General features: G+C 39.4%; 1 protein-coding gene across 3 annotated transcripts in view; it reads right to left on the bottom strand.

The window, feature by feature from the left end:
* Positions 1 to 12,350, bottom strand: part of HIP1 (huntingtin interacting protein 1) — a 60,708-nt gene that overhangs the window by 9,405 nt on the left and 38,953 nt on the right. For all 3 annotated transcript variants that reach the window (XM_032215776.1, XM_032215777.1, XM_032215778.1), the window contains exons 10-16: positions 6,534 to 6,609; positions 4,570 to 4,704; positions 3,909 to 4,006; positions 3,023 to 3,095; positions 2,185 to 2,368; positions 1,452 to 1,540; positions 56 to 172 (exon numbers count right to left, since the gene is read on the bottom strand). In XM_032215776.1, the coding sequence (XP_032071667.1) occupies positions 56 to 172; positions 1,452 to 1,540; positions 2,185 to 2,368; positions 3,023 to 3,095; positions 3,909 to 4,006; positions 4,570 to 4,704; positions 6,534 to 6,609 (772 nt within the window). The remainder of the gene's footprint in view (positions 1 to 55; positions 173 to 1,451; positions 1,541 to 2,184; positions 2,369 to 3,022; positions 3,096 to 3,908; positions 4,007 to 4,569; positions 4,705 to 6,533; positions 6,610 to 12,350) is intronic.

The raw sequence follows: 12,350 nt of genomic DNA, 5'->3' as shown, positions 1-12,350 counted from the left end.
CATTTCTCTTTCAATGAAAATGATGATCCTGCTACTTCTCTTGGCATCTCCTTACCTTTCGCTGGGCTTGCTCACTCAACCGCTGAAAGGAGTCCTCAAGCTCTTTCTTGTCACGCTCTGTGTCACTTTGGACCTGTCTTGCCACAGTCACCTGCTTGGTGACTTCAGCATTCTGAAGGACAGAACAGGAAGGGAAAGGGGGGAAAGGGAGGTTTTAGCCACTGGCCATCATTGTCCTAATAAAGTGGAGCCCTCCTACCTTATGGGACACTCTGAAGGGAGTGTCCAGTTTGGTTTAGTAGTTAAGGCACCAGGTTAGAAACTGGGATACCATCAGTTATAGGCCTGCCTAGGTATCAACGCCAGCTGGATGACTTTGATCCCATCCTTCCCTTTTAATTCAACTGACCTCACAGGTTTGTTGTTATGAGAAAAATAGGAGGAGGAAGGAGTATTATGCATGTTCATTGCTTGAGTTATTTATAAAAATAATAAAGGCAGAAAACAAATAAATTTCTCCTTGCCTCCTCATGTAAAAGGTTTTATTTTTTGGAATTCTAGCAACTCTTCTGGCTGGAGCATGTGTGTTATGCTGAAGATTCCTGGAGAAGCCTAGTATTCAACAGAGCTTTTTCTTGAGTCCTTTTAATTTCTGATTACTACTTGGAAAATTTTGCCGATCTCTTCCAAATGGCAGGCACATCAAATAATGTTACTTAGCCCAGTTGAAAAATATATTCCTCCCTCTTTCCATCTGTGCCTGACTTTTCTAGACTACCTTAAACAGATTTAATTAAAACTGTAACTGGTTGGCTAAGTCAGGGGTCGGCAAACGTAAACACTCAAAGAGCTATTTGGACCCATTTCCCACAGAAAAGAAAACACCGGGAGCCACAAAAGTCCTAACCGGAAGCCCCCTGTTCAATTTGGAGCTGACCGGAAGTTCAGTTCCCCCAACATAGTGTCTCCTCCTAGTGCTCCTTTTTCCTCTACCTGTCATAACTGAAAGCCCTATCAATTGTGGAGACAACTGGAAAACTCTCCCCTTGCCATAGAGTCTTCTTCTGATGCACTGTGCTTTTCCCCCCACCCCACCGAAGCTCCTCTAAAAATTGTGGCGCCGACCGGTGACGGAGCTGCAACAGAGGGAGGGAAGAGCCACATGCAGCTCCAGAGCCGCAGTTTGCTGACCCCTGGTCTAAGTGAATGAAAAATATATGACAGTGTATATTGTCTACAGAGGATGGCAAAGATGCATATAGCTGACCCAGACAGTCTCAAATCTCTTGTGCCAGTATGTCAACTGTTAATAAGGGTTTAGCCTTAACTCATCCCAAAGGCTTTTTGCTTTGCAATCAGTGAATAATCCTATTTTAATGTGCAAAGCCAGGCAAGATGATCCCTGGTTTTCTCTTACCATTGAACAATGGAGGGAAGTAAGACAGCATTACCTTGCGCAGGAGGTCTGCATGATTCTGCACCAGCTCACTGTGTTTTTCTTTTAGCTTCACATAGCGTTGCTCTGTGGTTTGTGCTTTCCCTATAACAGAAACAAACAGGACCTTGCCTGTGACTGAAAGGAAGGAGGGAGGGAGGATCACTTCATAAAACAAGCTGAGTCCAGTGCAGCTCTCACGTCAGCCCAAAACTAGGGAGGACTGGGCCCTTTTTCCTTCAGCCCCTCTGCCAAAGGAATATCTGAATAATCCTCCTCTCTCATGTGATCCAATTCTAAACTGGAAGATCAATTCTAAATCTGAAGCCCTGCCTCAGTATAGTTTGAGTGCCACATCTGGATAGCCCAAAGAAAACTGGGGACTGATTAAACTCTTCTCTGGGTAGTTATTATGGGATTTTCCATCCACATACAAGTCCTGCTTCTATAAACTGAGGCCAGGCAGCCAGCTTATTACAGTATTTGTTAAGGAGGCTGACAGATTATTAGTCTGCCTACTCTAGTACATTCTGCAATGTTCCTTAAAACTTAGAGCCAAAATATGTATCAGTTTGCTATCACAGTCTAAGTGGCTTCTATAGGAAACTAATTTTAACTGCTTTCTAGTAAAATGTCTGTTCTGGTGAAGAGGCCACATATCTGCAATTTATGAATGATGCCTAAACTGCAGTCCTTCTGTCACTGCTGAAAAAAATGGCCGCAGTTGTCAAATTCTTTTCAAAGCTTACTCTCAATCTCTGTCAGGCTTCGCTGGGCTTTCTCTGTGTCCTCGTGTCTCTTTTTCCATTCATCCAGTTCTGTGTGCAAGAAGTCACTCTCATCCAGTGCCTGCTGCTTTAGGTGCTTCTGCTCTTCCAGCTCAGCTTCCAGCTCACTGATACGTCCCTTCAGCTGCATCACCAGGCGGTGACTCTGCAGGTACCATGTTTAAAGAGAGGGTGAAACAGAAAGATCACTGAGAAAACCTCATTAGTATTGAAGCGATTACACTATTCTGGCTATGCAGAGTTAAGCACACACCACATCAAATAAATCAAGACTGGATATCAAGTTGAAGCTTGGTCTTGAACTTTGGACTCTGGCACCATTCGTTTTTAAAAAGTGCAACTCTAAAACTTCAATGTAGAAAGATTGGCAGCACAGACAAATAGAAAAAGGTAAATGCTATCAATATTTCTGGTTACTGCTTTGGAACAATGGTCTGTGAGGGAGGTCTTACCGTATTCTTATATTCTTAGCCTAATATAATTCTAATATAATTCAGAGCAGAGAAGGTTAAAAGGAAATACCGGGCCCTTGCTTCTGATTGCTATTATGATAGCAAAAATGAAAGTCTATCTTCAGTTCTAGCTTAAGTAGCATTTTGCATTTCTGGAATGCTTTATGACTTCTTTCTGGATAGTAAAGCAAAGGATAGCAGATCCCGCTTTTCTGTATCTCCTGGGATTTTGTGTTTTTCTGGTTTTCCTACATACTTTCATCTCCCGACTAGAGTCCAAAGTGAATGTGAGTTTCTGTATTTGGGCTTAGAAAAAACATGCCTGTAGTAATAGACTTTAAATTTACCTCAGCTTTGAAGTTCTTGAGCTCATCCTTAAGGGCATCGATTTCTCTGTGCAGCTGTTCAATTAACCTGTCCCTGGAAGGAAGGAGAAACACTTGTGCAATTTGGATATACATATTTTTAAATTGGATGGGAGGAAAGCAAAGTGAGACCTCAGGATGAAAAAAGGAGCCGAATTAATAGCAATAGTTCTTAGACTTGTATACCACTTCACAGTACTTTACAGACCTCTCTAAGCAGTTTCACAGACCTCAGAAGGATGGAAGGCTGAGTCAACCTTGAGTCGATGAGATCTGAACTGAACTGCTGGTAACTGGTAGTCAGCAGATGTAGCCTGCAGTACTGCATTCTAACCACTACACCACCATATTTTAAGAAGAAGTTCTTGATGCTTCGAAATAAACACATTAAGTTCTCTATCAAAGGCAATAAAGTTTACAGCTGCTTGGCTATCATGCTATTATTTCCACCATAATGCCATTTGTGTGGTGGGTTTAGAGCATGGCCAGTGCCAGGAATACTGTGCAAAAGAAAAAAAATCCACATTCTGAAGCAAGAAAACATAAACTCAAAACCAAAACAAATTTCTATGTTACTAGTTTGTATTTTAGAAACATAGTCCACTTTCGCATGCTGCAGAGAGGAACAGAGAACCTAAGTGCAATTACATTTAGAAATTACTCTACTCCCATCCCAAAAGGAGATCTTGCAATTGTTACTGTCCCATACATAAAGCATAGATTATGAAGATGCTTCCTGGTAAGCTATTTTGGGTGTTTCATTGCACTCCGTACATGTATATGAAAAAAGCATCTGTTCAGCAATAATCAAAGTAAAGTTTCGTTCTAAATCAATAAAGGGCATAGTAAGAAATGAATAATCACTCACTTGTCATCCTTGGTCATCCCATTCTGGCTGTTAAAGTTAAAGGGATCATTGCTGGAAGAACTGCCAAAGATGTCATCAAACTTATTGTCAAAGAGACTCTGAAAGATAAGATGGAAGCAGTTAGCTTCGTGAAAAGATAAACTTGCCTTGCACACTATCCCAACTCAGGGAAAGAGGGCCTTGACTTAAATCAGGGAATTTTCAGTAGAGTGATTAATCAGAAAGAAAGGGAACAACAATTATTGATACTCCAGCATATGTAGGAGCTCAATTTACAGATAATGGAGAGCAGGCATTGTTTCTAAATCAGGGACATGGAAGATAATCTCCCCATTATTTTGACACCAGGGAAACCATTCAAATACACTTGATTTCTCTATTCTGCTTGCCCCCAATTTCTTGAGAGAGTAATCAGATCTTTCTATTTCATAGAAAACAGCTTTCCATCAATTACCCAAAGCCGAAAAGCCTACAAAAAAAAGTCTTAGCACTGATTTTCCAACTCTTGAAAATCTCTGACAAGACAGACAAAGGCTGAATAATGACAAAGTTTGCTAAACTGAAATACTATTTCACATCATCATAGTCAGAACAAATACCACTTTTCTTGGGATGGGCCTAGGTTTTCTATTCTTCAAAGGAACTCTGCCTTTCCGCTCACCTGCTGTGAGGAAGTTTCCATCTCAACAAGATCCATGATAGGTTCACTGTCTGGGGATGAAGCTTCCAATGGGATGACAACAACAGGGCTGATGTGTTCAGAGAGTGCTGAGGCCCGCAGAAAATTGGGGGGATTCTAGTGCATGGAACAAAGAATGATACAGAACTGTTGCATTAAAGAAACTTAGCGCATATAGTAAGTCAGTGCTGTAGTGCCCAAGGTTATTGCTCATTGCTCATTTTGGCATTCCAAAAACTACTTGGAATGGGGAGTAGAGATGTAACAACCTCTCTCTCCACCAATAACCAGAAATAATCTCTTCAAAAGCCTCAAAAAAACCTCAAGCAAGCATAGAATTGCACCTACAGGAAAATGAGTGAATAGAGAAAAGACTGGGCTTGGAGAGAAGATTTTTGTGGGAAACAAAGTTTTACTTAGATGCAAAATTTTACTCTGGTGAGTTCAGCTGAGTAGTGTGGCTGTCAGCACTCTGTGGGAAGAGAACCCTTGGTCATGCTGAAGAGAGAGAGAGGAGACAAATCACAGCATTTATTATCTCTTCTTTTCTCTATATAAACAGTATTCTTTTTAATTCTTCAATATTAACCGGATAGTTCTTTTTTACCATTAAATGTGCTTACTTTCAAAGATATAATTGCAAATGAATTAGGTGCAAATCTGTTTGCAAAGGTGTTTTTTTCTCTCCAACCACAAGTGCTGCATATTTGAGCAGAGGTGGCGCAGTGGTTAGGGTGCAGTACTGCAGGCCACTTCAGCTGACTGTTATCTGCAGTTCAGCGGTTCTAATCTCACTGGCTCAAGGTTGACTCAGCCTTCCATCCTTCCGAGGTGGGTGAAATGAGGACCCAGACTGTGGGGGCGATATGCTGACTCTGTAAACCGCTTAGAGAGGGCTGAAAGCCCTATGAAGCGGTATATAAGTCTAACTGCTATTGCTATTGCTATATTTATAAGGATCTATAAGGATTATTATCTCTGAGCTGTATTTTACATGAATTGAATAATCCTGAATGGCCGGAATATTATACACACACACACACACACACACACACACACACAGAGAGAGAGAGAGAGAGAGAGAGAGAGAGAGAGAGAGAGAGAGAGAGAGAGAGATTGAATGATTCTGAGAAAACTGAATGATCATTTATTCAAAACTTTGTTTACACTACAAGGGTCTGCTTAAATTAAACACTAACCACAAAGCAAGACTGCAAATCTATGAGATTATAAACTGATTTATGAGGATTGTTAAACTGTGCCCTAAACTACAATAAGACACTGCAGGTTCTATTTATCTGCAATTATCACTCCACTTTCTTCTGTGGATTACAAACTACACAGGGAAGAACCTCTTCGGTATTATTGCAAATTACTAATTTTCTAAAAAAAAAGTTCACTAAAGACAAGCTAATATTTCATTTTTTTACTTTTAGTTGATACTATTTTTTCTTTTCAGCTGAGATTTTACTCTTCATCTTTTATTCATCTGTCATTTTCAATACATCTGCGGATTACAAATTATATCTAGAGAGCAACCTCACTTGCATTTAAGTTCTACTGCAACATTGGCCACAGGAAGGAACAAAAGGAAAACCAAGAACTGCTTAAACTAAGGAGAAATTTCCTGACAGTGAGAACAATTAACCAGTGGAATGGCTGGCCTTCAGCAATTGTGGGAGCTCAATTACAGGAGGTTTTTAAGAAGAAATTGGGACAGCCATTTGTCTATAATGGTATAGGGTCTCCTGCTTGAGCAGGGGATTGGACTAGAAAACCTCCAAGGTCCCTTTTATTCTGTTATTCATACATCCAACTGTCATAGTTCAGTTATGACATACAAGTCCCTTAAGTCATAGCTGAAGCAGCCTCAGCATAAATGCTATGAACAAAAGTGAGAATAGCAACTCTATGGATGACATTCACAGAAAGTCATGGATCCTCACCTCAGGCAGCTGTGGGATCTGAATCAGCCTTTTGAAATATTGCAGGTTGCTGGAGCGATACAAGAGATCCTTCAGTCTGTAAAATTTAAGGAAAGATATATTAAAGTCTAGCAAACTTTAAACAATCATCTGTGCAGTCTGTCAGACTCAGAGGGAAGCAAAATGAAATGGCAATCCAGAATCAGGATGATCATTCAAGGTCAGAGAAGAGACATTAAATAGCAGCAATGTAGAAATGATAATGCAAAACAATTGCAGTAGAGGCCTATTGACCCATCCTATTACTCAGTGTAATATTTAGATTCGCAAGACAACTCATTGTACTCAGCAAATAACAACACTGGGGCCCAATGTTGTCCTACTGATAGAATTTTGTATTTATTTAAACTGAATCCAAATTTCTGGGGATTTTTGGTACTAGATTCAAGATTGTTTAGAAAGCAGCCAATGGAAAAATGAATTGAATCCATAATATACAAAACAATGTGTGTTAGACTCTGTGTATTAGGGGTCTTGTGGAGTTTTTGGTGTTGTATTTGCATCTATGACTGTTATTCTTATTTCAGTTTCCACCTATTTATTTTGCATGTTTTGTTTTGTTTGCTTTTTAAAAAGTATTATGAGCTCCTCCAGAAACACTTGTTTGAAATGTGTGTGGCCATATAAATTGAATATGTGCATGCATATATCAATAAATAGAATCACAAAATCATAGGACTGGAAGGGATCTTGGAGCCCAAGACAGGATAACATATTTCATGATAAACAAGTGGCTGTCCAATCTTTTCTTGAAGACATCCAGTGATGGAGCATCCACAACTCTGGGAGGCAAACTGTTCTATTGATTAATTGTTCTTACTTTCATGTTGTGGCCCAGCAGGAGCCGTTGGAGCTGCCACCAGACTCCGACAGTGAGGGGCCCTATGAGTTGGCTCTGGAGGATCCTGGACAGGGTTCCGACTCTGAGCAGGGCGCAGAGAGACTGGTTGGCCATTAGTTGGTGCCTGAGCCTTGGAGCAGTGGGGAGGAGACAAGGGAGAGTGATCCAGAAGCCAGCAGTGAGTTGTTCCTGGATGCACGCCATCGAAGAGCTACTCGGCGTCAGGAACAATTACGCAATTACAGGAGGTAATTGCGTTCAGCTGGTGGTCACTAGGCTCCTCTCCAGACTATAAAAAAGACTGCTTGTGACACTCCCCTCTTGCAGAAGTCAATACATTGACTAAAGAGAACGTAACTAACTTGGCAGGCTGGATTGCTGCCAAGATTTGTCTGACTTGCTGCCAAGGTTTGTCTGACTTGCTGCCAAGGTTTGTCTGACTTGCTGCCAAGGTCCTCGTCTGTTTGTTTGCTTGGCTTTCAGCCACCGAGATTTTGGCTTCTTGCTATTAAAAGTACATTCTAGTTAAGCTTGTCTCGGCTTTCGTTACTGTATGGAGGAGGGGGTCAGAACACTTTCATGTGGTATAAACATAAATACTATAGCATATGATATAAATAGATATTATTGTTCCTCTTTCATAATATTATAACTAAAATCACCTATGATATTCAAGTAAATTAAAAGGAACTATAGCTTGAATATCAGCTGTTGAAATCAACAACAGTAGGTGATCATTGTCCATATATCCTGGTTAGTTTTGTTTACAAATCCTCCAATAGCGTTTATCTTGGGTTCTTCTTTCAACATAACTTGAACCCTTTCATATTTAGTTGGGAAAGCCCTGGCAAGCTTAGCATAGGAATGAAAAATTCTAAATATGAGCAAGAACCACTATTTCTGAGTGCCTTTCTCAGTATTGGCTTACTCAACCATAAAGGAACAAAAGCATATTGGTATAATAATATAGTTTAAAAATTAAAGCATTAATTTAATTAATTAAATAAATTAAATTCTTTAATTAAAGAGATTAAAGAGTTGTCATTGACAAATCCTAGGGGGATGAGCCCACAATTCAAATACAGTTAAAGGATACTATTTGTTTCAAAAGGGACAGAAATAATTAAAATAAACCCTTGACTTGTCCTGCTTAAACATCCAAGTAAATTTATATGGCAGCATTGGAGGGAGTATCTAGGTTAAAATAAGTGGGGAATGAATCAAGCAATTGCTATCATACAGGTATGCCCAGTTAAGGATAAGATGTGGAGGAAGCCTTTCAATGATCAGTTTGAAAATCTTCCAAAAAGATATAACGTGCTAAAAGATTTTAATTATTTTGACCAGTTGGGAAACACACTGCCAAGTTTGTCCCTCCAGGAAATTCCTGAGTTGCCTTGTTAATCATTTTCTATTTTGGAAAATGAAGAATCAGCTATATTTGTCTTTATGCTAACACGGAAGTAACAGAAATAATGTAGGAAAGTTACCATGTAATGCTGGAGTTCTTGATTTTTAGTAGAACTAAAAAGAAGTATAGGAAAATGTGGACTTTAATAAAAACAGCAGTCACAAGTAGAATTAGAGAAACTAAATATGAAAGAGTTCAAGGTGTATGAGAAGTTCTAAACACACTAGAACCATAATTGAAAATAATTCCATTAAGGGGAAAAATAAGGAAAGAAGCAGCCAAAAATAATATTGAAACAAAAAAGGACATATATAAGAAATGAAAAGAAGGTCAGGTCTCCAAGACATATCCAGATAACCTAGAACCATAAAGAGGGTGTCAAGAAAGTGAAACCACAAAATAAGCATACAATTTCTTATTTTTATTAAAATCCTATAAAAATAAGGGGAGAAAGCCATAAGGGGGGGTTAAAGCACTAGGCTAGAAACCAGGGTATGAGTTCCTGACTTAGGCACAAAACCCACTGAGTGACCTTGGGTCAGTGACTTTCACTCAGTTCCAGGAAGAAAGAAATGACCACTTCAAAAAATCTTGCCAAAAAAGTACTTTACGGCTATTGCCAGGAGTCAAAATTGATTTGGTACTACCTCCCCTCACCGTCACTGTGAGGGGAGGGAGAACCCAGGACAAACAAGAGAATTCTTTACCCAGCGGCTGCTTGAAGATATAGTATTAATCCTGCTACAACATATAATATTGCCAAGTTTTGCACAGCAATGCTTAAAATCTGTCAGATGAAGCCTGTGTCATAAACTAGTCTTAACGAGCATTTATTAAAAAGTGCTTTGTATTGTGGCAGATTTAGTTTGCTGCATATTAACTTTTATTAACCCCTAAATTCATCTAACATTCCTACCTCTCCCCCTAGAATTTTTTAGAGTCTTCTTTAGACATTTATATACATTTTATATTTTTATGGATTTTTTTCTTTTAAATGAGACTTTGGTGTGTCTTTTATGCTTTTTAATCTTGTGTACTTCCCCCTCCTTATATCGGGATATATGTGTTTGTGTGTGTACATTTTAATCTTTTTTTAAAATAACATTTTTTTACATTATTGTTTGTATCCCACTCTCCATATGCTGGTCAATGACGAAAATAAAGATGTAACTTCAAGGGACACATTTGTTAATAGAAAATAAAAAGTCCTAACTGTTGATTTAATGGCTACAATGAGCTGAATGAGGAGGAAACAGAAATACAATAAAATGAGAAGTCGTGTTGATCAGGGGACTTGCTCATCTGGGAGCTAGTATGGAGTCTATTTTGACAGGGCTGATTCCTTCTGAAGACAGTTCAAAGGAGATTCCTTAATCAGATAGCGCAGGCCTGTCAAACTGGCGGCCAGCAGGTTGGATGGGTGGCGCACAAGCCACGCCCACCCCTGCTCTGCAAAGGCAAAAAAAATACGATACGCGATACGTCACGTGACACAATCGAGTTTTGACACCTGTGAGATAGTGCTATGAAAGAGCACATCCACACCATCAGAATTTACACAACTCATTCCCTCACGAGGCAATTTGAAATTAAATGCATAGCCAACATCATCCTAATGATAAACTACACTGAACATTTACCAATGTTTGTGGTACTTATTTATTTATTTTATTTTATTTGTCTGTCAAACATGTATAAGATAACAAGCATAAACATGAACAAAGGAAGTAAATACAGATAAATGGGGACAGTAAGACAGGGACGGTAGGCACGCTGGTGCGCTTATCCACGCCCCCTTTACAGACCCCTTTACTTGTAAATTGAATGATCACAGAGAACATAATCCAATGAGTGCTCTCCCTTTTTCCTTCTAGCTGACCAATAGAAGAAAGTAAAATATTTTTTAATTGGTGTCCTCTCCCAGCATTGCCACTGGTCTTGAAAAATAAAAATCTCCCTACCATAGCACACAAAAAGAAATAAGCCTTCCTTTCTATGACCTCTACTTTTTTTGTATATATTATTTAGTTATTTATTTGGGACATTTGTACGCAACGTGTCTCACAATTCTATTTATATACATTTTTATGGTCTGCCAAAATAAATCAATAAATCTGAAATTGCTGTGGAGGGAATGTCAACGCCCTTGTGATTTACAAAGGTGGAAGGGGAGCAGCACGCAGCAATTTTTCATCCAGATAGTACTTGGCTACGACCAAGACTGCACATTACTCTGCCTGTTGGGGGAGGGAGGGGACGTAAGTATTAAATAATGCATATATGAAAAGAGATCGGAACAGTTTTAGGAACAGGATGCTGAACCTCTATAGGGAAGAATAGCTTTATTGCAGCTGCTGTACAATGTGTAAGTTGGACTCAGGAGCTAGGAGTAGGGGGAAAATTCTCTCCAATGTTATTAATTAGAGTCCATAACTGCAGCAGGAGGTCCCTGGAAACTTTGTGATTAAAAAAAGTGAACTCAATACCACTTTACACTCAATAACCAAATATAGATAATATCATGAGTATAAATCAGATCTGAGCCAAGGTGGCGCAGTGGTTAGGGTGCAGGCCACTTCAGCTGACTGTTATCTGCAGTTCAGCGGTTCTAATCTCACCGGCTCAAGGTTGACTCAGCCTTCCATCCTTCCGAGGTGGGTGAAATGAGGACCCAGACCATGGGGGCAATAAATGCTGACTCTGTAAACCGCTTAGAGAGGGCTGAAAGCCCTATGAAGCGGTATATAAGTCTAACTGCTATTGCTACTGCTATTTCAAAACATCAATTGTTAAGAACCATTGTTAACATCAATGGTTCAAAACATCAGTTTGTTTATACTCAAAAGATTTATAGTATCAGAAAGTAGAAATCTGTTTAGAAACTTCAAATCCGGTAGCCAGTGTGTGTGTAGCACACAAAACACAGGTAGTCCTCGACTTACTACAGTTCATTTAATGACCAAAGTTGCAACAGCACTAAAAAAAGGTGACTTATGACTGTTTTTCACACTTAGAACTGTTGCTGCATCCCCATGTTCATGTGATCAAGTGACATATTTACAATGGTTGCACTGACCTGTGGTCATGTGAAAACTTTTTGCAACCTTTGGGCAAGCAAAGTCAATGGGAAATCAGATTCACTTAACAACCGTGTTATTATCTTAGCAACTGCAGTGATTCACTTAACAGTTCTGGCAACAAACAAAACCAGTGGTGGGATTCATTTTTTTTGGTGGAGGTGGTATTTTTTTTTTGGAGGTGGTATTTACCGATTCTCCGAACTACTCAAAATGTCCGCTACCGGTTCTCCAGCACTGGTCAGAATCTGCTGAATACCACCTCTGGGCAAAACTCATTTAACAACTGTATCACTTAGTAACAGAAATTTTCAGCTCAATTGTGGTTGTAAACCGAGGAGTACCAGTAATGGATTGCTAGAGAATTCTTTATTCAATTTATCCAATCTTTTGGATTGGTAGGGTAGCTGAAGCAAGAGCAGGAATTATCTTGAAATAGAATAATGCTG

Source organism: Thamnophis elegans, chromosome 4 (genome assembly GCF_009769535.1).
Source record: "Thamnophis elegans isolate rThaEle1 chromosome 4, rThaEle1.pri, whole genome shotgun sequence".
In the NCBI taxonomy this organism is placed as follows: domain Eukaryota; kingdom Metazoa; phylum Chordata; class Lepidosauria; order Squamata; family Colubridae; genus Thamnophis; species Thamnophis elegans.
The sequence above is the reverse complement of the archived record's forward strand: the minus strand, read 5'-3'. Positions and strand labels throughout refer to the sequence as shown.